The sequence below is a fragment of the Meles meles genome, chromosome 10 (genome assembly GCF_922984935.1).
Source record: "Meles meles chromosome 10, mMelMel3.1 paternal haplotype, whole genome shotgun sequence".
Lineage (NCBI taxonomy): Eukaryota > Metazoa > Chordata > Mammalia > Carnivora > Mustelidae > Meles > Meles meles.
The window spans coordinates 92,834,422-92,860,507 of NC_060075.1; the positions used below are offsets into that span (position 1 = coordinate 92,834,422).

The window sequence follows — 26,086 nt, forward strand, 5'->3', positions numbered from 1 at the left end:
CCCTTCCATGCCTATTTCTTCAATAATACTTTCCTTTTTAAAAGTTTTTATTTATTTATGTAATCTCTACAATCTCTTTTTAAAATTTATTTATTTATTTATGTAATCTCTAAAATCTTTTTTAGTTTTTATTTATTTATGTAATCTCTACAATGAATTTACAATGAATGTAAATTCTTAAGAATTTACAAACCTGAGATCGAAAATCTCTCATTCTTTAAACTGAATCAGCCAGCTACCACCACAATAATACATTCTGATTAATTTTCTATTTCTTCAACAATCTATATTTTTGTGTAGATGCAAACTAGCCTATCATACAACATTATTTATTTTATTTTTTTAGTTTCTTATTGGACATTTGATTTAATTTGGGACTGTTGTAAATAGTGGTATAGTATTGCATGTAAATCTTAGTGCATACCATAAGGGTGTGCAAGCAGGTGTGTTTTCTCTTATTTCTAAAGTAGAACTGCCAACAGTAGATGCTAATATTGTTGAAGATTCATATATATTCAACAAAATTAACTATCTCATCTACACAACTCCAGGAGATGGGGCATAACATATCTTCATTTTATAAATGAGAAAGTTGCAGCATAGACAGTTCAGATAGCTATAGACTCAAGATTTAAACCCAGGTACTTGGCAGGTTCAGAGTTCATGCACTTAACTTCTCTACTACTCTACTTTTTCAGTGTTGGTGGGGCTCTAATGGGGTTCTTGTGAGATCAGGAAACATGGGTCTGAGCACACCTGCCTGTCATGTGACAATGTTATACTGTCACTACCAGAATGTTTCAAACCAAGTGGTCTGAATCTGCTCAACTTTGAAGGAGACATAACCTGGGCACATTCACTGGCTATAGCCCCCCTGGGGTGGGTGCCCCAAAGAAAGCTTCATAAGGACTATCTCAGGGAAAGATTTGAAATGTGGAATTAACCAATATTACAACCAGTTCTAAATTTGAAAGCTCATTTGTCATGCTGTCCCTTACCTTGGCCTCTCAGTTAGATTGTCCCAAATGAAAGTACACAGATGCAGAAGTAGACTTTTGATTGTTTTTATTGTGCCTATTATGAAAGCAAAGATATCAGTTTCCAGATGTACGAAATAAAAGGTTTTGAAGCAATTATCTGGTTAAAGAGCCCCAGGAGATGCACCTAGAAGCTCTGTGTTGGCTAAACTCAGAGTCACAGGTGGCTCTGAGGAGCTGGCAGACATTAAGGAGAGAGCAGTGTTGAAGCCCCTGTGGATAACCCCCTGACCCTATGCTTAAGTCATGGCAGAAGTTGTTCTTGCTGCAGAGTGAACTTTTCTGCTTGCCCAATTGTTTGTAAAATCATTCTGCAATAATGACACAATAGAAAGACACATGTTAACTAAAATAACCCAAACCCAGAATGTCCCATTATATACTCAGATGATGCTTTAGGCAACAATAGCCAATGAAGACAAGTGGACACCTGATGCCACCATGTACTAGGAGCTCTTCCCATTGCCACAGAGTGCTGGTATCCCAAGCAGATAGAAGGCAATGATGGTGAAGTAGATCAGGTTCTTGAAGAGGAGGAGAAGGTAGGTGTAGTAGGCAGAGGTGTTCATGAGCTGCACCTGCAGTGTGTCTAAAATAGGTCATTTATTAGTTTTACCTTCTGTTCTTTTGAAGGGCTATAACTTATTAATGGGAGATGGGTCACATTATACATTTCTGATGACCTAGGTTGAACTGATGTCCCCACAACAGCAAAACCTGGCAGTAAATGTCTACACCATCAACATCACCAGCACCACCACCATTACCACCACCACCAAATAACTCATAATCCGGCTTGCAGATAAAGTAAATCAATAACATCAGAGGTTCACTAAGAACATTCCAAAGTATTAAGAAGTAAGGTTATATCTTAGATGAATGAGTCAACCTGAAAAAAACATTGGTGAAAATAGCTTTTACCATTTCTTCATCCCCACCAAGACTCTAAGTAATAATAATCGCTAATATGCTTTAATCACTAACTAAACTACAGACTAATTTGAGAGGTTTGTGTGCAAAACTTTAATCTTACTTAATTTTTCAATAACCTAGGAGATTATTATTTACATTACCATTTTACAAATTAATTGAGAACAGAGAACTAATTTGCTTGATGTCTACAGTTAGTAAGTACCACAAGCCAGATTTTAATCCCAGCAACATAATGTTCAAGAACACATTCTTGGGAAGCCTGGGTGATTCAATAATTAAGCATCTGCCTTTGGTTCAATCATGACCTCAGGGCCCTAGGATTGATCCCTGCATTTGGCTCCCTGCTCTGCAGGGAGCCTGCTTCTCCCTCTCCCACTCCCCTTGCTTGTGTTCCCTCTCTTGATGTCTCTCTCTCTCTGTCAAATAAATAAATAAAATCTTTAAAAAAAGAACACATTCTTAACTACTCTCTATTTCTATACCTCCATGTGTAATAAATACCCTCAACAACAAAGAGTTAAGCATAAATATAAAGATGAATTGTTGCTTTAGAAGCATCTTAGCCATTACTGAGATTACTATCAGGGGTACAAATTTGGTTGTGTTCAAGGTAGCATGGATGGGAGGTTTTAGTAAAGAGGGCATTAGTTGTGATGAGCACAGGGTGATATATGGAAGTGTTAAATCATATTGTACACCTGAAACTAATATTACCCTTATATTAAATAACTGAAATTTAAATAAAATCTTGAAGAAATAATAAAACAAACTAAACTTAAAATAATGGAAGAAAGGGGAAAGTTCAAATTCTCTGCAACTTTAAGAGCTCAAACTCACTCCCTTGTCTTTCCTGAATACCCTCATTGTATCTATGATGTTATATGATAATTGCATTTTTTATCCTTTGAGGTTTTGTAAGAAATATATGATGTCAAGAAATAATGACAATATATGATGTCAAGAAATTAATGACAATGATGGTGGACCAGACTGGCCATTCAATGAACCACTAGGTTGGGTCTTGAGTCTGTTCATCTGGAAATTTCTTTTTTTTTAAGACTTTTATTTTATTTTATTTTATTTTACCAAAGAGAGAGAAAGAGCCAGAGAGCACAGGCAGGGGGAACTGCAGAGGAAAAGGGAGAAGCAGGCTCCCCACTGAGCAGGGAGTCCAACATGGGGTTCAATTCCAAGACCCTGAGATCATATCCTGAACTGAAGGCAGACCCTTAACCGATTGAGCCACCCAGGTGCACCTGGAAATTTTTTTTTTTATGTATTTATCTCCAAAAGAGTCAGAACTGAAGAATCATTAACCCTTACTGTGGAAAAAGACATCAAGTGGTGCTGTGCTCATTGTTCCTTGCTTTTGGTTAGGTAATATGTTAGCTGAGGTCTAGAGGATCCTTGAGATTGGACATGGAGGGGGAAAATCAGCAAGGCTAGAGCGAGTGCTTCTTGTAGTTTCTTGTAGCTTCTTGTAGTAGAAAGGACCAGAAACCAGTACTTACAATGTGACAGCTAAATGACATACCTTATGCTAGACATTCTACAAATGTGACCTTATGTCTTCAGTAACTGAGTGAGACATTATTTGTGTTATATCTGCTTTCCAGAAAATGTAACTACTGTACCCACATTCATGAAACTAAAAAGTAAAAGACTGGGGTTAATGTCCAGTCTGTGGTACATGAAGCCCTGCACTTACACCCCCTCCCCATGTGTGCACCTGTCTCAGGGCCTTGGCTTTGGGAATTAGAGAAAGAATAAGAACCAGTAAGTATTTGAACTCTCAATTCAGAAGGTCTGGGTTGAAGCCCCAGATCACTGTGTGGCATGACGCAAGGGACAAAATTAATTTTAGGTCCTTGTCCCCCCTCAATGTGTAAAATGGGGATAAAATCCTTCACAGTGAATATTAAGAGAATGAAACAACATAGACTCACAGTGCAGTACAATTCCCCTTGTATAAGACACTCTCAGTGTCAATTCATGTTATTAACCACCAATAAGAACAAAGACTTAAAAATATCCAGAAGCAACTTGATATCATGTTTTCCTCAGTCAGTAGAAACAAAGGCAACAGAAGTGAACAGAGTCCATTGCAGAAAGAATTCAGAGTACATCACTGTACCCCTAATTTATAGTCCTCTCACACCAAAACCAGCATTTACTGTGTGAAAATGACTCCCGAGAAATGATGGATTGACTTAAAATTATAACTCAGTGTATTTTGCAAGATCCGGCCATTCTGAGGTGTCTCCCTGAGGCCAGGGAATTTCAAAAGTTAAGTTGATCAGGAGGAAAAAATGCTATAGCATAACTAAAAGCAAACATAGACAAAAACTTACCAGTTTCATCTTTCAGGGAAGCTTTTCTAGATGTAATAGCGGAGAGCTCTAAAAGAAATAAAGACGAGTATTATTAAATTGTTTATATTCATTATTTGATATGTTGTCTGTTTTGTGGATGGATAGATGGATGGTATATAAATAGAAAGGTAGATGATAGAATATGTAAACAGAGAGGAGAGAGTCATTACTAATATGAGCCCCACAATTCCAGAACTGATAGTTCTGAGTCTGTGTAAGCTAGTAGATCAATTAATTTATTGTATTTCTGCACATGAAGATGTTGAAGTTCATGAATGATGCATTTTCCTTCTTTTATGACAACTTAATGCCTAGGACTATCTTGTTTTCCCTCTGTGCTCATAGCTCCCAGCACATTGCTTGCTACACAGTAGGTGTTCTATAAATTCTTGTTTAATGGAAAAATAACTGAAACAGTGGCTGCTATACATTCCTCAGCACCCACTGCTAACATGAAGGGTTGTTACCAAAATGAATTCATCCAACCCTAGAATGCACAGCAGAATATTACATTTTGGGAGGAGTCTGGAATAGGTAAATTCCCCATCTAAGCAAAAGAAAGAGGTCCCAACTTTCCAAAGCACACATGTTCCCAATATTCCCAACTCCTGCAAATGATTTTTTGGAGTGGTGGTGTTTGTGGACATGACAATAATACTAATGAAAGCCAATACCTATTGAATGATTATTACTGTGCCAGGAAGTATGTGAAAGATTCACATGTACTAGGTCATCTGATTCCCTAGTGACACTGATGTGAGCTATATTGATGTTAGCTATGACGAAATGAGGTTTAGAAAGTCTAAATAACTTGCTGGGAGTCATACCAGTGTGATTGGCAGAGCCAGCACTCAACGTTCCATTATGAGGGTTTAGATGAGCTAGAACATGTGGAAAGTTCCTTGTAAAACAATCCATAGAAATTCATATGACTCCACCATAGTGGAGTCTCAGGCATTATCTCTTCTGCTATCATAATTACTCATAGAAAATGACCTTTTTATTACAGAAGCTCAGAATTTCAGTGTGCTTCTTTCCAGGGACAGAAAGACTGGACAAGGGATAATCATAGGTTTTCTGAATATATAAAACTGAGGTGAGGGTTGTATTACTCTATAGTGTAAAAAAAAAACCCACAAAAATAAAAATAAAAACAAAACCCCGATATGCATGCAAAACCAAAATTCCTTAAAAAGATCATTGACTGGATTATTTGCTTGTAGAGATAAGAGAGGGAGACAAACCATGAGAGACTCTGGACTCTGGGAAAAAAATTGAGGGTTTCAGAGGAGAAGGGTAGAAGGATGGGATAGCTGGATGATGGGTATCAAGGAGGGCACATGTGATGAGCACTGGGTGTTATATGCAACTAATGAATCATTGAATACTACATCAAAATCTAATGACATACTATATGTTGGCCAACTGAACATAAAAAAAAGGATCATTGACTGTTGGATGGAGGAAGAGAGTCTTAGCATGTTCATTATTTTTCTCCTTGATGTGTTCTCTCCAGATATGGTTCTGTTATGTAAATTATTCACTTCACATAATCTTATTTTGGTATGTTTTAAAAAAATGAATCTGAGCTATAGGCTTTTGTGTAAATCTCAAGAACAAAAATATTTACATAATTGTGTTTAGATGTTAAAATATCCTCAAGAACTGGTTTTTGAGTGTCTTGAAAGCATCTTTCTTTTCCATACAGTGACTTTGCTCATTAAAATAAATATAAATCACTTACCACCATTTATTGAGGTTTAAACATTCAGGTAACAATTTTTCAAATTAAATCTATGTGTATTCTAGTTTCACATTCTTAATCAATGTTGGTAGAAAACTTGGACCAGATTAGTTTTATCTCTCTTCAAAATTCCTTCCCTGTTTTGTGCTTCCATGTTTTATATATTTCATAAAAAAAAACAAAAACAACAAACAAAAAACTTATAAGCATTAGCATTAGAAATATGCTGAGGAAGGGAGGGAGGAGCAAGATGGCAGAGGAGTAGGAGATCTAAATTTCATCTGGTCCAAGGAATTCAGCTAAATAGTTATCAAACCATTCTGAACACCTACAAACTAAACAGAAGATCAAAGAGAATAGCAACCATTCCATGAACAGAAAAGTGACCATTTTATAGAAGGTATCTTCTGATTTGGTTAGTGTATATTATTCTGGGTTCATTGTTACCTTTTTGGCATTTTGTTCTCCCATTCATCTATTTTTCTCTGGACAAAATGACAAGATAGAAAAACTCACCTCAAAAAAAAAAAAAAAAAGAATAAGAGGCAGAACTGACTGCTAGACCTAATCAATATGGACATTAGTAAGATGTCAGAACTAGAGTTCAGCATGATGATTCTAAAGATGCTAGCTGGGCTTGAAAAAAGCATAGAAGATATTAGAGAATTCCTTTATTAGAAAATAAAAGAACAAATACAACCAAGTTGAAATTTAAAAAAGCTATTAATGAGGTGCAATAAAAAATGGAGGCTATTATTGCTAGGACAAAAGAGGCAGAAGAGAGAATTAGTGAAATATAAGACCAAATGATGGAGAATAAGGAAACTGAGGAAAAGAGAGTGAAACAACTATGGAATCACAAGGGGAGAACTCAAGGGATAAATGATACCCTAAGACAAAACAAAACTAGAATAATTAGGATCCCAGAAGAAGAAGAAAGAGAGAGGGGGCAGAAGGTATATTGGAGCAAATTATAGCAGATAACCGCCCTAATTTGGGGAAGGAAACAGGCATCAGAATCCAGGAGGCACACAGAAACCCCCTCAAAATCAATAAAAATAGGTACACATCCTGTCATCTAATAGTAAAATTTAAAAGTCTCAGAGACAAAGAGAAAATCCTGAAAGCAGCTCAGGACAAGAGGTCTGTAGCCTACAGTGTCAGACTGTTTGGAATCTTACTTTAGTTATTTTAGGAAAGAATATACATAAATACAACAAAAATATGAACAAATGTGACCTTTATATTGAATGATGAAACTGAGGCAAGAAAAGCTAAGCAAATTTGTCTTTTTCTTTGTATGTTCCTAAGCCCATTCTCTTTCAATTCCATGGGGAAATAGCAAGACATTCATGCTGCCATTTAAGATACCAACATTTAGAGACTTTTGTTTCTTTTCAATAATACTTGACAGGGAAGTGGGGTATTTCCTTTGAAGAAAAGAGTACCAGGATATATATATATAGATATATATATACACATACATACACACATACATACACACACATACATACGTACATACATACATACATGTACATACCTTTTATATGGGAAGAAAATAGAATCTCTTGAACAGCCTTTCCTTTATTCATCTCATGTTTGACGATACATTTGTGTTCTTTATCCATTGACGCTTCAGTCACAGTCAGCCAGCTGAATTTCATGTATGTGTCATTAGTCTTCATGGTGTCTCCCTGCTGAGATGTCAGAATTGTTTTATCATCCTTTTCTTTCCAATATATCTTGATTACATCAGGGAAAAAATCCTCAAGAAGACAAAGATATGTTCCAGACTTATGGAGTCTTCTTTCAGCAATTGAAGGAAAAAATATTGTAGGCTTGGGGAAAATGTCTGCATCAAGGTTTCTATCTGTGGGGAAGTGGAATAGCAATTAAAACCTTATTAAACTAACACAAACATCATATAGTTTGGAACCACCTCACAGTGAAATGAAAGATATTTGCCATAGAATTAGTGCTTATCTCAGGCCTTTCATCCACAGTGGGTTATGAGGTACTGACTGTTCTTATTTTCAATGAGAAATAGTTACAAGAAGTCATGTAACTCGCTCAAATAACAACTATTAAATGGCAGAATCTGGATTAAAATGTGAGATTTTTTGAAACAATACACACTCACATTTTGAATGGAACTACTATAATGCATACTTGACAATCTATCAAGTTGACCTTCAAATCTTCAAATATGGATTCCAAACCCATTTCCTTTTTTTTTTTTTTTAAGATTCCATTTATTTATAACAGAGAGAGTTAAGGAGAGAAGAAAAACAAGCATGGGAGAGCTGGAGAGGGATAAGTAGGTTCCCCGTTGATCAAAGAACCTGACATGGGGCTTGATTCCAGGGCACTGGGATCATGACCTGAGCCAAAGGCAGATGCTTAATAAGTAAATAAACAAATAAAAAAAAAAAGTGAGCCACCCAGGTGCCCCCAAACCCACTTCTAAAGTAATGGAGGTCTTCTACTTAATTCCTGATTTTATAAAACATCTCAATTTCACATCTGAACCATTCCAGGATTTTGAGTAGGACAATGTTCAAAACTGTACCTCCCAAATATTTACAATACCTTGAATTTAGTAGCAAAGTGACAGTATTTCCAAAACTCTTTTTAGGAAACTCCCCCCCCCACACACACACACTCAGAAATGCTTTTGTATTAACTTTATCAAGTAACACACTTATTTGAATTTTGTTTTGCTTTGGAAAATGTTCACTGAAAGCACATTTTGTATTGGAATTTCATTTGATGTTTATGCATGACTAAAAAAACACCATATTTTGACTTTCAGAGTCTCCCTTTAAAGTTGAATCTGCTCTAGAAAGCTGCTAATTGTTTTTCAAAACCCCACAGTATTTGTGATTTTACTTGCTGAATAAAATATATATGTAACTGTTGTAGTGTTATAAGTTATTGCTTCATTAATGATATATTTTATAATGGCTAATTGAATTTTAATTAAAGAAAAAGAAGTTATGGTTCCAGAGTTTCTTGCAGTTCTAATGTCGAGACATATAACAAAACACAGTTTTAAAAGGCATGTCACTTGACATTGGTTTGTTACTTGATTATACATTTATTGCTAATGATTGAAATTATAAATGTTAGCACCCTTTAGATAAACTCAAAATGGATAAAAGACCTCAACGTGAGACAGGAATCTATCAGAATCCTAGAGAAGAACATACGCAGTAACCTCTTCGATATCAGCCACAGCAACTTCTTTCAAGATATGTCTCCAAAGGCAAAGGAAACAAAAGTGAAAATGAACTTTTGGGACTTCATCAAGATCAAAAGCTTCTGCACAGCAAAGGAAACAGTCAACAAAACAAAGAGGCAACCCACGGAATGGGAGAAGATATTTGCAAATGACAGTACAGACAAAAGGCTGATATCCAGGATCTATAAAGAACTTCTCAAACTCAACACACACAAAACAGGTAATCATATCAAAAAATGGGCAGAAGACACGAACAGACACTTCTCCAATGAAGACATACAAATGGCTATCAGACACATGAAAAAATGTTCATCATCACTAGCCATCAAGGAGATTCAAATTAAAACCACATTGGTGGGAATGCAAGTTAGTGCAGCCACTTTGGAGAACAGTGTGGAGATTCCTGAAGAAATTAAGAATAGAGCTTCCCTATGACCCTGCAATTGCACTGCTGGGTATTTACCCCAAAGATACAGATGTAGTGAAAAGAAGGGCCATTTGTACCCCAATGTTTATTGCAGCAATGGCTACGGTCGCCAAACTGTGGAAAGAACCAAGATGCCCTTCAACGGATGAATGGATAAGGAAGATGTGGTCCATATACACAATGGAGTATTATGCCTCCATCAGAAAGGACGAATACCCAACTTTTGTAGCAACATGGACGGGACTGGAAGAGATTATGCTGAGTGAAATAAGTCAAGCAGAGAGAGTCAAGTATCATATGGTCTCACTTATTTGTGGAGCATAACAAATAACATGGAGGACATGGGGAGATGGAGAGGAGAGGGAGTTGAGGGAAACTGGAAGGGGAGATGAACCATGAGAGACTATGGACTCTGAAAAACAACCAGAGGGTTATGAAGGGGTGGCAGGGGGGTGGGGGGGGTGGGAGGTTGAGGAACCAGGTGGTGGGTAATAGGGAGGGCACGTACTGCATGGAGCACTGGGTGTGATGCCAAAACAATGAACACTGTTATGCTGTAAATAAACAAATAAAAATAAATATTAAAAAAAAAAAAAAAACCACATTGAGATACCACCTTACACCAGTTAGAATGGCCAAAATTAGCAAGACAGGAAACAACGTGTGTTGGAGAGGATGTGGAGAAAGGGGAACCCTCTTACACTGTTGGTGGGAATGCAAGTTGGTGCAGCCACTTTGGAGAACAGTGTGGAGATTCCTTAATAAATTAAAAATGGGGCACCTGGGTGGCTCAGTGTGTTAAGCCGCTGCCTTCGGCTTAGGTCATGATCTCAGGGTCCTGGGATGGCATCCCGCATCGGACTCTCTGCTCAGCAGGGATACTGCTTCCCTCTCTCTCTCTGCCTGCCTCTCTCTACTTGTGATCTCTCTCTGTCAAATAAATAAATAAATCTTTAAGAAATAAAAAGGAAAGAAATTAAAAATGGAACTTCCCTATGACCCTGCAATTGCACTACTGGGTATTTACCCCAAAGATACAGATGTAGTGAAAAGAAAGGCCATCTGTACCCCAATGTTCATAGCAGCAATGGCCAGGGTGGCCAAACTGGAAAGAACCAAGATGCCCTTCAACAGATGAATGGATAAGGAAGATGTGGTCCATATACACTACAGAGTATTATGCCTCCATCAGAAGGGATGAATACCCAACTTTTGTATCAACATGGATGGGACTGGAAAAGATTATGCTGAGTGAAATAAGTCAAACAGAGAGAGTCAAGTATCATATGGTTTCACTTATTTGTGGAGCATAACAAATAACATGGAGGACATAGGGAGATGGAGAGGAGAAGGGAGTTGAGGGAAACTGGAAGGGGAGATGAACCATGAGAGACTATGGCCTCTGAAAAACAATCTGAGGGTTTTGAAGGGGCGGGGGGTGGGAGGTTGGAGGACCCAGGTGGTGGGTATTATGGAGGGCACGTATTCCCTGAACAGGAAGCCCAGTGAGGGAGTTTATAATGGGACTCCAGGATCATGACCTGAGTTGAAAGCAATCACTCAAACAATTGAGCCCCCCAGGCACCCCAGGATAAAATGAATCTTGAACCTCCACAATTTTCTCAATGGAATATTAACTGAGCATTAAAATAGTGACATTGATTACACATGGTTATTGCCTATATTTTAGGTGATTAGATTACATGGCTTTTCCTTCAACATTCTTTTTAAAATATTATTATATTATGGTCAAAATCATTTTTATGATTCATGAAGTAGAAAGAATATTCCAAAGTACATAAACCTCTTCAACACATTTATATACATTAATTGGGATAATCACAAAATACATTGGAGTTAAATAATCTGAGTTATTTATATTTTATTAAGATGCAACAGTATGAATTCTATATAATTTACCAAATGTCAGCTACATTTTCAAGTGCAAATGTGATATTTCAAACCTACATATTGGTGTTGATTTAATTGTTCTTTATTTTTTGTTATTTTTCTTTTATGCAATAAATAAAGCTAATTCATACTTGAATGTGAATTTCAAAGTTATGACATTTCTAACTTTATTTAGAATTCTAACTGTATTTAAAATGTTTAAACTTTTTTCTAATAAATATGAGCATGAAGGTCAAATTTGTTGATGTCTGACCAGGTCTGCTGAAGGTCACCATCTGTGAATGACATTAAATATCGTGGTGCCCAAAGTAACGACATAGTGGGAGCATAGAATGTGCTTTTCTTAAGACCATTTCTTCCATTTTATAAAGTGGATGTGGAAGGCAAAGCCCACTCTTTCCCGTCACATTCTTCCTAAGGGACTTGTACTTTAAAGTCCTTTTCTCATTTTATGGTGGGAAAACCATAATAAATGTGAAAAGTCAGTGTGCTTCATTTTCACAGGTAATATAAATTATGTACTTCATCACAGTTTTCCCTACCTTTGAACCTAAAATTTGACCCTGTGTTTCTTGATAGATAACTACAGGCCTTTTTTCTTTTTCTTACGCTTTCCTCAGTGCTTTGGATCTTCTATTTTTAGTTCCTGGCAGAACTCTACTTGTGTATTTTATTTTAAGTCTTCTCAAATAGATTTTGGAAACAGGCAGTATAAATAAATGATAGTTTGTGCACTAGAACTCGTTTCTTTTTCTGCCCCAGAGCTTGACCATTTGGTAAGGTTTACCTCAAAGATGACATGAAAACCGGGAGATGTTTGCAAATCCTGCTGAGATACAGACACAAAGCATGTGGAATCAAACACATTGAAATGCCAGAGCATAAGATGAAGCTTCCATTCCCAATATTATCCCTCACAACACGGGAGTTGCCTTTTGTTTTAGCCTCTCATATTAAAAGAGGATCTTCTAATGCTCTTCTTTGATCAAACAATACTGAAATATTCAATACTCAAAATTCAATTCACAATTCAATTGAATACTCAATTCAATACTCAATATTCAAATACTCAAAACAACCTGAAATAAACTCAACGTTGGCTTTAGAGGTAGAGCTGGTAAAGACAGTAAAGAAGTTTAATATGGATTTGGTAAATATTACCTGGAACAAAAATCAACAAAAATTTCATATACTCCTAGCACCATTCACTTGAGATTGTTATTACATTGATAATATGAACAGATGGGAATCCAAAATGTTAACAGTAACAACTGTCACTATAAAATTTTAATTTTTCTTTTCTAATTTTTTCCATAATGAACATTATTATTTTTATAATTTTAAGAAAGCAATAACAAGTGAATCAAAATTTATTTGTTAACAGATGATTATACACAGTCCATAATTTTTTTCTACACCAAACTCTCCTAAAACCATGAAGACTCTTTTTATGAGTTCTGGATCTGAAATGGTTTAATTAGCTCACAAATTCATTAAACTAGACCATCTCTAGGCAATATTATAAGACTAACAATAGCAAAAATTTTGACTGGTGCCAGCCTTCCCACTAAGATGCTACAGTAATAAGTGGGATTATTGATGTTCTATCATCATTTACTCTAAGATTTTTTTTTGCACTGGTCTAAAAGATGACACAAAAGCAATCATATGAATTTCAAGTTATTTGAGAAAGAATCACTATTCATTAAGAAAGGAGCCCTGTTAATATTAGAGGTATTTACAAGTATTTCTTACATAAGTGACTACAAGAAAAGCATGTTGAACCAATAACTCACACCAATGCTTTATAAACACAGTTCTCAAAATAATTTTAATTTCAAACCTGAATATATTTTAGTGTGTGTGTGTATTTTCTAAAAGCAGAATTAAAATCTGCTTGTCCCCTGGGGCTAATAATACATTATATGTTTATAAAAAATAAAAAAATAGAAAAAATAAAATCTGCTTTCAAGAAGGGAAGTAAATAAATAATTTGCAAAGAGTTTTCTCTCCATATATAGGGACCAGTAACTGCAAAATTGCTGTCCCTATGCTGAAGTGATCCTACATTGTTTTTTCTAAAAAGCATCTATCAGTTTTTCATTCACAAGGTTTAAACAAAAGAAAGTGACTTACCTGGGGTTGTTACTATGAGCTTAGTTCCTTGTGCAAATGTCTTGATCCAGACTGTTACCACATTGGTTAGAGGTTCTACAAAAACATCAGCCTTCTCCTGAGCTTCATGGCAGGACCAGCAGGAAGAAACCTTGTACCGGCAATTTGATCTTCAGAGTTTCCTGGGGAATCCTTGAATATAGGCTTCATAGCATCTGATATTTTATAAGTTTACCTGAGCTTAGTTGGCCCAAGTGTGTTTTCCAAGAAGCCAATAATTACTGAAAAGGGCTGACAGAAAACAAAAACACTAAGAACAAAAGAAAAAGAGAGAGAGAGAGAGAGATTAACTGGTCAACCAACTACATATCTACATTACCAGGAAAGTGTTCAGTGAATTAAGAGGTTGATATCCAGGTGTTCAATTTTGTGAAATTGCTCAGAGTGTGCATTAAAGGAAAAGCCTTTGTGTTCTCACAAACACCAGACCAACTCTGTTAGTTATTTGAGATTGTATTTCTAAAGAGGGAAATTCTTCAGTAACTTACACTGCAAATATGCCAATAGAAATGTATTTGAGAAATGTGAACAATGTTCTCCGTTCTGTAATCAGCTATGATGGCAAATGATTTTTTATCGCACAATCAAAATGAGAAAATAATTTGTGTAATGACATATTATCCCTGGAATGAAAGAATCAATTTGTAGAAATCTATCTTCTATGAAAAAATAGATACCATTTTAACCCCAAATATGAAAACACAATCCATTTCTCTGAAATGTTGAAAGACGCAGCCTCTTGGAAGCTATTCTGTGATCTTCAGAAATGCATGTGTAGCCCTACTTCTGTGGTTAACTAGCTTTGGACAAGATATTTGCCACCCCTGCTTTCCCACATCCCATTTGCTGTGTGGGCATTGGGCTATGAATGTTCAAAGGGTGCTTCCTGTTCCCATAGCTTATGAACCTGTGATTAAGAGCAAGAAAGTATCTGCTGTGGTTGCTCAAGTGAGAAAGGTGTTGAGGGTTAGTAATAGAGCAGGTTTACTTACAGGTCCTTCTCACTCTCTGATATTGTGAGATTCCAGTAGGCACAATATCAGGGGGCTTCATGGGACATGAGGACCTTATTGACTATCAGGTAGAAGACTGTTGTTTTTCTTATCTCTGATTAGCCAGAATTTGGCTAGTCTTACAGGTAATATTGGTTGAGCTTATAGAATTCATTTCAGGGGCTCTTCTTTAAGTTGGTACCAGAGGACAATGACCTTCTCAAGGGAACCCTAGACTGCTTGCAATGTATATGAAAAGTTCTGACTAGTGTTCAGGTAAAGGAGAGTTGATTCTGAGAGATTTTCATTTTGGTGTCTCCGTTTGAAATGCAAGGGAATAAATTCAGAGATACTGCACAAGTTGATAGTGGACATAAAAAACAGTGAAAAGACAAGAAAGTGTATAGTCACCTACAAACCCAAGCCGAAGATATACATACATCCATAGGTTTGGCATTGCCAGTGACTAATTAGCATGGGCTCCAAGAGGGGGCATGAATCAGGACTGGGGAGGTAGTGGTGGAGGCAGCCCTTTTTCCTCACAGGCAAGAATGGGGAAGGAAGGTTTGCTTTAGAAACAATGAAAGACCCTCTCAGTAAGATCTGTCTCAGTGTTATTTTATTATGTTCTTGGTATAAAGAACTATCAGATCCTGGAAGACCTCACCAAAACACCCGTGTTATAATAATTCAATGTATATTCCCCTTGGGAACAAGACCCTTGCATTTTTCCTTTAGCTTTTACTTCAGACACACCTATCCTTGAGTTCTTTTTCACTCAGATTGAAAGTGTGGAGAGCTTTAATTTAGCGTGCAAATTGGAAGAAAAGTCTTATTATATAATAACAAATAAGATACTAATCTCACAACTTTATGCAGAAGTATGTATATTTTATAGATCAATAGTTTATAGAAGGTTCACAGAGTTTGATGAATATTTAAAATTACTGTAGTTATTAGTTTAGATGCTATGACATTTCTATACTCTACTATGAATAAAGAAAAATATTGAAGGAAAAATATCCTTTCATTTATTACCCTTAACTCTTTCCCTCTTCACAATTCTTAGCTTTTTAGAATTAAAGCAACACTTTACTGTTGTTTAGAGGGCAAAATGAGATGTGATTTTTAAAGACTCCCTGAGATCCTGTGGTCGCTGAGATGGCTCATGAAGTAGTTCAGTTATAATAGGAAAGGACACTGTGATGTGTTGATCCTGTACTAGAACTGTCTGTATGCAACCTTCTTTAGTTCCCAGCAATCGAGTAGGTTAATACCTAAAACTGGGAACACAATATAACAAAGATTTAGTAACTTTCCTCAATCATGCTGCTGGTTAAGTGGCCGAGCAGGAATTTGAAATCCAGATCTGTAACACTCAAAAGTCTTGTATCTTCCATCATTCATTCCTTTGTTCATTTATTCGTTCATTCAAACTCAGCACACCATTTTGCACATTGATTTGTCTTCCTTCCCCAGAAACTTCTCATAGATGCAGAAGTATAAAAATCAAGACACTTGCAGAAGTTAGTGTAGGTCCCACAGAGGTAAGGATAGTTGATAAAGTGACCTGACTGAAAGAAACATCACAGGTTCACTCCTTGGGCTCCTAGCTCAGACCTTGCTGAGAACACAGATTCAGGAGAAAATTCCTGTATAGACATTAGTCAGGTTCCTCTGGGAGGTAGAAAGGAGCATGTATGTGATGGCAGGGGTGTGGAGGTGTGGGAGGGCTTTTGTCCAGTGGCAGTGCAGCATTTCCACACTTCACTGGAGTGTATCTGAGCAGATGTAGTATTCCAGACCAGCGTCTGCCTCACTAACTTGGTGTATCCTGAGGCTTGCTGGTAAACCCTCTTTCTTTTCCTGGCTTTGTAGCTTTCCTCACTAACACCTTGTTCCTGGACCACATTTTCATTCGAGGAAATGCACAGAATTCATTCAGAGGCTGGTCTGGCTTCTGTAAGTACTAGTATATATATACATTCTTCCTTTGGTGTTCTAAAAATTCTGTTTCTTTGTTCTCAGTAATGGATGGCATGAACTGTGTTACTAGAATGTCTGCATTTGCATCTGAGAGAAAAAAGCAACAATTTGTGAAATTTTGACATTTGCTAAAATAGTACATATTTGTTCTCTATTAGTGAAAAGCTTAGGGTCTGATATTTAAATTTTCTTCCTGAAGAATTCAAGTTCATGGTGAAATCTGTCAGCTTAGTTTAAATGACCATATGAGCTTTCTTCTTCCCATAATGGCTGGCTTGATTGTCCAGACTTTCTATCTCCTTTCTTCACTGAGTGAAATCTCCCATAGGTAGAGCCACTTACAGATTCACAGAGAGGTCACAGGATGACCTGTAGTGGGAATAACATCCTGCCAGCTCTTGTCAGGAGAGGTGGTTGAATACTCAGCTGATCACAAAGCAAATATGAGAGCTGGTTTACCAAGAGGAACTGGTGCTCTGAACACACAGCTAAGACCCATAGACTGCAGAGAAAGGGAGCCACAGTATTTACACCAAATCATCCTGCAAAATAGAGAGATGGAGGAAGTTCTTACAGTTCTTTACTTTTATGAGTTATGCTTATCCACTCCTTCCTTTCCTCTTTCCTCTCTCTCTAGTCCTTCCAATGTAGCTGGGATAATTTCTACTGGTCTGTACTCATGTAGACTAATTCTTTCCTTGTATCTCTTAAATCCATTGGTGAGCCTTTTTGGCATTCTTCATTTCCTTTATTGTGTTTTTTATTTCTTGCCTTTAATTTGGTTCTTTCCATCTCTCTACTGAAATTATCTGTCTAACCTTGAATATTGTTTACCTTTTCTATTAGATTAGAGCCTTTAATATATTAATCATAGTTATTTTGAATTCCCTGATAGTTCAACATCTGTATCATGTCTCAATATGGTTGTGGTAATGGCGTGGAGTCCTCAGAGTGTATTTTTCCTAACCTACTGTACATCTATGAAATTTTTGTTTGGAAGCTACACATGTTGTGTGGTATAGTAGATACTGAAGTAAATATATTTTGTGTTTGAAAGTGAAGACACCTTTCCTGTTAGGCCTTTACTTTGGGTGTTTATTTTAATGGATCAGGAGTTAGACTGGAGTTGAAGTTTGCTGTTGCTAAGTTATCAGGGTTTAAATTTGTTTTGTTAGTGTTCAGACACTTAAAAATTCCCTAGTTCTACTTTGTCTTTTCTCCTCACTTGTCTTTGAGTCTACTGTTGTTTTGCTCACCAGAGAGAGTCCATCTTTTGAAGCTCTCTGAGCTCTATTCCACTGTGACTTTTACCAGAGGTTTGCTGGCCTGTGGGAGAAAAGTCAGGGAGGGAGACATTCCTGATATTTTCATTAAGTCTCAGTTTTATGTAGATGCCGTGAAAATGGGTTTTAAGGATGTGGTCTTCACAAGTATTCCAACCTGTTTCCGGAAGTAGAAAATTTTAAATCCCTATTTCACTCCCTCAGCCACAATAAGTGCCCACCTACTTCAGGTTGTACTTTGATGCACATCCTTCTGTAGATGAAAAGGTGTTACTTTTGGACATAGAGGAGATGTTTCTGGTGAACATTTTTGTGATCTCCTCCTTTTCCTTCCCTCAGCAGCAGTGGGATTCCACCAGCACCTTCCCCTGCAGATGAAGTCACTAGTTTCTTACAGTGGTGATGGCATAGATTAGGTCTGGGTGGATTTAGCTCTAGCTGTTGTTCCCCTCCGACAGCATCAAGGGGGAAGCATTTTTCTGGAATGTCCCTGATCTTCCCTCCAAGAATTTTATGGAGTTCCTGGAGAAGACAATTAAAAGGTGATGGGAAATACTTTATGTATGGTTCCTCAGGGTTCACACTCTTCCACTAGTCTATACTCAGCTCTTTATATTTCTTTAGAAATTTCCACTTTAATCTTGTGACCAGGTGAATGTGTTTGACAACATCTATCCAAGATGAACAAATGCTCACTTCCTGTTTCTCCCTGCAAGAGCCTGTCTCCAATTTTTATTTAAGTACAATTTCAGTTCTCCAATGGATACACAGAATGACACTTCAGCTCCTCCTGCTTTTTTGGATGTTATTTTAAGATGAGAACTGAGCTATTTGCAGCTCTCAACACGTCGGAACACATGTGGGTCCTTTTTCCTAAATTTTGCTTGTTTGTTTTTCTTTTTTTTTTTTTAAGAGAACATCTTCCTGATTGCATGTCAGGGAAGGGTTTCTTTTTTCTCTTTTTAAAAATATTTTATTTATTTGACAGAGAGAGATCACAAGTATGCTGAGAGGCAGGCAGAGAGAGAGGAGGAGGAAGCAAGCTCCCTGCCAAGCAGAGAGACCGATGCGGGACTCGATCCCAGGACCCTGAGATCCTACCTGAGCTGAAGGCAGAAGCTTAACCCACTGAGCCACCCAGGAGCCCCTGTTTCTCTTTATTTTTTAAAAAAGATTTTACTGATTTATTTGAGAGAAAGAGTGAGGGAGTGAGAGAGAGGGAGAGAGAGCTCAAGTGGTGGTGGTGTTGGGGTAGTGCTGGAAGGGAGAGGCAGAGAGACAAGGAGACTCCCCACAGAGCAGGGAGCCTGACTCAAGCCTGACTCAATCCCAGGTCCTGAGATCATGACTTGAGCTAAAAGCAGACACCTAGCCAAGTAAGCCACTCAGGTGCCCCTGTTTGTTTTTCTTTAGTGTAAATTGTTGTTTATCTTAATGTTCTGCTATCAAAAGAAGAAGAAAAATAAATTTCAGTTGAGTTCTGCCCAAATTCCCATTATATCTCTCTGTAATTTTTTAACTGTAATTTGTTAATACTCAGCTTTGACACTTCTCTCCATATGGTGCATCTCAGGCTTCTCTGATAGGTATTTGGGTAATATTTTTTTTTAATCTGTGCCTTTTTTATTTTGTCTTGATTTGATTTATATGATTCACTTTTTATTTTCCATCCATTTTCAGTCATGAGAAGAACAGAAATGTTAATTTTGAGGAAGTGCAAGTTGTCAAACATTTCTTTTATGATTCTTACTTTTTGTGTTCTATATGAGAAACCTTTGGTTAACCCACGGTCACAAATATTTTTGTGACATATTTTCACAATGCGTTCACAACAATATCTAGCAGTGTTATGCTTTAGTGTTTACATTTTGTCTTAGAATCTGTTTTTAGTTAGTTTGTGTATGTGATATTTGATATGGATTGTGGTGTATTATTTTTTTTTACATAGATGAAAAGTTGTTTCATAACCAGTTGTAGAGAAGTCCATTCTTTGTCCAATGGATTTCCCTGGCATCTTTGTTAGAAATTAGTTAACCACTTATGTGTTGCCTTATTTCTGGATTCTCTCCCTCTTATCCATGTATTTATGTTTTCACCAATACCCCACTGTCTTGACCACTGCAGGTTCATAGTAAGTGCCTAAATTATTTTCAAAACTATTTCGCAATTCACTATTCTTCATCTTCCCATATAAATAGTGCAATCAGTTTATTAATTTGTATGAGACGTTCTCCTGGGATTTTAGTAGGGATTATAGTGAACATATTTATCAGTATTGAGTCTTCCAATCTGTGAACATGGTATATCTCTAGATTTATTTACTTCTTCTTCAACTTCTGTCAGTAAAGTTTTATTGATTTTAGCATACAAATCCTTCCCATTTTTGGTTAAATTTAACCTCTACATAATATAGAGGTTCTTTTGATATTGTTAGTGTGACTATTGTAAATGATAAATATTTTTTAAATTTTACCTTCCAATTGTGATTTGCCAGAAAAATGTATTACGATTTTACATCTCACATTCTATTTAGCAGTGTATACTCCTCTACTAGGTGTATGTGCCATCATTTATTCAGCTAAACTCACTATATTTGGATATTTATATCATTTCCAACATTTTGCAGTTACCCAATGAATACTTTTGTGCATATATATATATATATATATATATGCACAAAAGTATTCATTGGGTATATATATATATATATATTCATTGGGTATATATATATATATAATTTATAGTATTGAAACTGTACCTTCAGAGTAAATTTCTAAAAGTGTTTTTGCTAGGTTAAAGTTAAATGCATGTGAAATTTTGTTAGATATTTCCAAATTCCTCCATGAAAGGGTTGGCTGTGTTTTGCATCCTTCCAGCAATGTGTCAGAGTGTCTCCCACAGCTTCCCCAACAGAGTGTACTGCTTTTATTCAGTCTCATGAATGAGAAATGGTATCTCAATGTCATTTTAATTGATATTTACCTTATTAAAGGTGAAATTGAACATGAATATATTTAAGAACCATTTTTATATTTCTCTTCATGAATTGGATTTTCATGTCTTTTGCCATTTTCCTTCCATTTTTAAAATGTATTTTTATTTTGAGGATAGTTGATAATCATGTGCTGTGCAACTTGAAAGTATTTCCTCATGGATTGTTATTTGTCTTTTGATTTAACTTATGCTGCTTTTTGCCATGCAAGCTTTGTTTTCATTTTCAGAGTAAAATTCATCAAAATATTTTCTTATTGTATCTTGAATTTTAATTGTAGTTAAAAACTCATTTCTTAACTTTTTTTTTTTTTTTTTTGCATGGAAGGAGCTGCCAACATTTTTCAGTTCAGAGTCAGATAACAAATATTTTACTTAGGCGGTTTGGCCCTAAGGTCTCTCTTCTAATTCATCACCTCAGCCACTGTAGCACAAAAGCCATCACAGACAGTTAGGAAATGAATAGGCATGGTTGTATTCCAGGAATGTCAAAAGCAGGTGTTCTGTTAGAAAATCTGAGAGGAAAAATTTTCTATTTTCACTTATTCTATTATTTAAAATTAAGAAGTAGAGAAAATAATAAGTTTTGGTTTTGGTTTTATATTTTGTTATATTATGGTCAAATATGCTATAATAACCCATATAAGAAATGCAAAGCCTCAATATAATGAACATTAGGCCTGCTCCAAGCATGTGGAACAACTTTATATGTATTCTCTAAGTTACTTCTCTCAGCGGTTCCTCCAGGTAAATATATTTATATTTTCCATTTCCAAATGAGGAAAATGAATCAAAGATATGGCAATAAATTTATCCAGAGGGGGGAGTCAAGATGGCGGGGAAGTAGGAGGAGGCGCCATTTCAACCTGTACCCTAAAGTGAGCTGATTACCTACCAAAGAACTCCAACCACCCATGAAATCAGCCTGAGATCAGAATTATACACGTCTGGATCTCTACAGGAGCAGAAGACGCCAGTGGCAGGTAAAGCCGACTGGGAGCGTCGGACTGATATTGGAAGATAAACAAAAGGGGGAGAGAGCCACCAGAGGTGACCCATGAGAAAGTAATACCCCAATACGAGAGTACCCTGCATCTGGGGACCAGCATTAACTTGGAGTCTGGTTGAAAGCACTCAAAAAACAAAGAGCAAAGGATCGTGGGGGGAAATAGTGGGAACCTGGGCGGTTAGGGTCAGGGACCTAAGTCCCCGGACCCAGGACAGCCTCCCCTGGTGCTGAGCCAGAGAGAGTGTGGCTGAGAAATCAGGTCTCCGTCCCTGAGCCGCCAGTGCACCTGACCCGCCAGCACGCCTGAGAACGAGTGGGGTCTGGCTCCCGTGAGGGGCTGGGAACCTGGCCAGACGGCAATCCTGAAATGCGCACGTCCCACACCCTCCCTTGGGATAGGTGCTCATAGGCGCTAGCCTGGAGCTCTGGCATCCGGAAAAACCAGACATTCCCAGCCCGGGATAGCAGGAAAATCTCAGTGTGCGATCTCTGCTCCGAACCTCTCTGGCGGTCTGGAGCTGCCCAGACAGCCACTGCTGCCCTGGTTTTGGGTACAACGAGGAGCTCCTGCATCCCCAGGGACAGTGACTTAGAATCGACTCTGCCAGCAGCTCTTGCAAAACATTCTGAGGCTTCTCTCTGAGAGGGAGGTCGGGGTGCAGTTTGCTCTCCTCTAAACCTCCAAAAACCATCAAAAGCTGTCAAGGTGAGGGGCGCCTGGGTGGCTCAGTGGTTTAAGCCGCTGCCTTCGGCTCAGGTCATGATCTCAGGGTCCTGGGATCGAGTCCCGCATCGGGCTCTCTGCTCGGCAGGGAGCCTGCTTCCCTCTCACTCTCTCTGCCTGCCTCTCTGCCTACTTGTATCTCTCTGTCAAATAAATAAATAAAATCTTCAAAAAAAAAAAAAGCTGTCAAGGCGAGAGAAAGCAGATGAAAGAACATAAAAACCCCCAGAGAACAAAAGCCTGAAAAAAACAGTTTCCTCAGAGCTCACCCCCTTGAGGGGAGCAGGAGGACCTAACTCAGGGAACATCATTGTCTGAAAACCCACGTGGCAGGCCCCTCCCCCAGAAAACCAACCAGGAAGGAAGGAAAAAAAAAAAGACTCAAGACAACAACCACCAATACTTCATAAATACTTTTATTTTTAACTCTTTACCAATATTCTGGTTCTTTTTTTTTTATACATACAGATAATTTTTTTTCCATTTTATTTATTTTTTCAGCGTAACAGTATTCATTCTTTTTGCACAACACCCAGTGCTCCATGAAAAACGTGCCCTCCCCATTACCCACCACCTGTTCCCCCAACCTCCCACCCTTGACCCTTCAAAACCCTCAGGTTGCCCCAACCTCCCACCCCTGACCCTTCAAAACCCTCAGGTTGTTTTTCAGAGTCCATAGTCTCTTATGGTTCGCCTCCCCTCCCCAATGTCCATAGCCCGCTCCCCCTCTCCCAATCCCACCTCCCCCCAGGAACCCCCAGTTTGTTTTGTGAGATTAAGAGTCATTTATGGTTTGTCTCCCTCCCAATCCCATCTTGTTTCATTTATTCTTCTCCTATCCCCTACCCCCCCATGTTGCTTCTCCTTGTCCTCATATCAGGGAGATCATATGATAGTTGTCTTTCTCCGATTGACTTATTTCACTAAGCATGATACGCTCTAGTTCCATCCACGTCGTTGCAAATGGCAAGATTTCATTTCTTTTGATGGCTGCATAGTATTCCATCGTGTATATATACCACTTCTTCTTTATCCATTCATCTGTTGATGGACATCTAGGTTCTTTCCATAGTCTGGCTATTGTAGACATTGCTGCTATAAACATTCGGGTACACGTGCCCCTTCGGATCACTATGTTTGTATCTTTAGGGTAAATACCCAGTAGTGCAATTGCTGGGTCATAGGGTAGTTCTATTTTCAACATTTTGAGGAACCTCCATGCTGTTTTCCAGAGTGGTTGCACCAGCTTGCATTCCCACCAACAGTGGAGGAGGGTTCCCCTTTCTCCACATCCTCTCCAGCATCTGTCATTTCCTGACTTGTTAATTTTAGCCATTCTGACTGGTGTGAGGTGATATCTCATTGTGGTTTTGATTTGTATTTCCCTGATGCCAAGTGACGTGGAGCACTTTTTCATGTGTCTGTTGGCCATCTGGATGTCTTCTTTGCAGAAATGTCTGTTCATGTCCTCTGCCCATTTCTTGATTGGATTGTTTGTTCTTTGGGTGTTGAGTTTGCTAAGTTCCTTATAGATTTTGGATACTAGCCCTTTATCTGATATGTCGTTTGCAAATATCTTCTCCCATTCTGTCAGTTGTCTTTTGGTTTTGTTAACTGTTTCCTTTGCTGTGCAAAAACTTTTGATCTTGATGAAATCTCAATAGTTCATTTTTGCCCTGGCTTCCCTTGCCTTTGCCGTTGTTCCTAGGAAGATGTTGTTGCGGCTGAGGTCGAAGAGGTTGCTGCCTGCATTCTCCTCAAGGATTTTGATGGATTCCTTTCTCACATTGAGGTCCTTCATCCATTTGGAGTCTATTTTCGTGTGTGGTGTAAGGAAGTGGTCCAATTTCATTTTTCTGCATGTGGCTGTCCAATTTTCCCAGCACCATTTATTGAAGAGGCTGTCTTTTTTCCATTGGACATTCTTTCCTGCTTTGTCGAAGATTAGTTGACCATAGAGTTGAGGGTCGATTTCTGGGCTCTCTATTCTGTTCCACTGATCTATGGGTCTGTTTTTGTGCCAGTACCATGCTGTCTTGATGATGACAGCTTTGTAATAGAGCTTGAAGTCCGGAATTGTGATGCCACCAACTTTGGCTTTGTTCCTCAATATTCCTTTGGCTATTCGAGGTCTTTTCTGGTTCCATATAAATTTGAGGATTATTTGTTCCATTTCTTTGAAAAAAATGGATGGTATTTTGATAGGGATTGCATTAAATGTGTAGATTGCTTTAGGTAGCATAGACATTTTCACAATATTTATTCTTCCAATCCAGGAGCATGGAACATTTTTCCATATTTTGGTGTCTTCCTCAATTTCTTTCATGAGTACTTTATAATTTTCTGTGTATAGATTCTTAGTCTCTTTGGTTAGGTTTATTCCTAGGTATCTTATAGTTTTGGGTACAATTGTAAATGGGATTGACTCCTTAATTTCTCTTTCTTCAGTCTTGTTGTTGGTGTACAGAAATGCAACTGATTTCTGTGCATTGATTTTATATCCTGACACTTTACTGAATTCCTGTACAAGTTCTAGCAGTTTTGGAGTGGAGTCTTTTGGGTTTTCCACATATAGTATCATATCATCTGTGAAGAGTGATAGTTTGACTTCTTCTTTACCAATTTGGATGCCTTTAATTTCTTTTTGTTGTCTGATTGCTGAGGCTAGGACTTCTAATATTATGTTGAATAGCAGTGGTGATAATGGACATCCCTGCCGTGTTCCTGACCTTAACGGAAAAGCTTTCAGTTTTTCTGTATTGAGAATGATATTTGCGGTGGGTTTTTCATAGATGGCTTTGATAATATTGAGGTATGTGCCCTCTATCCCTACACTTTGAAGAGTTTTGATCAGGAAGGGATGCTGTACTTTGTCAAATGCTTTTTTCAACATCTATTGAGAGTATCATATGGTTCTTGTTCTTTCTTTTATTAATGTGTTGTATCACATTGATTGATTTGTGGATGTTGAACCAACCCTGCAGCCCTGGAATAAATCCCACTTGATCGTGGTGAATAATCCTTTTAATGTACTGTTGAATCCTATTGGCTAGTATTTTGGCGAGAATTTTTGCGTCTGTGTTCATCAAGGATATTGGTCTGTAGTTCTCTTTTTTGGTGGGATCCTTGTCTGGTTTTGAGATCAAGGTGATGCTGGCCTCATAAAATGAGTTTGGAAGTTTTCCTTCCATTTCTATTTTTTGGAACAGTTTCAGGAGAATAGGAATTAGTTCTTCTTTAAATGTTTGGTAGAATTCCCCT

The 26,086-nt window shown here is 37.6% G+C and overlaps 1 gene segment (V, D, J or C); it reads right to left on the minus strand.

The window, feature by feature from the left end:
• Positions 1 to 1,048: 1,048 nt before the first annotated feature.
• The window catches only part of LOC123951722, a 44,821-nt gene continuing 19,783 nt past the window's right edge, over positions 1,049 to 26,086 (minus strand). The window contains 4 exon segments of the C gene segment in view: positions 1,049 to 1,626; positions 4,322 to 4,369; positions 7,627 to 7,956; positions 13,802 to 13,859. Of these exon segments, the coding sequence occupies positions 1,484 to 1,626; positions 4,322 to 4,369; positions 7,627 to 7,956; positions 13,802 to 13,859 (579 nt within the window).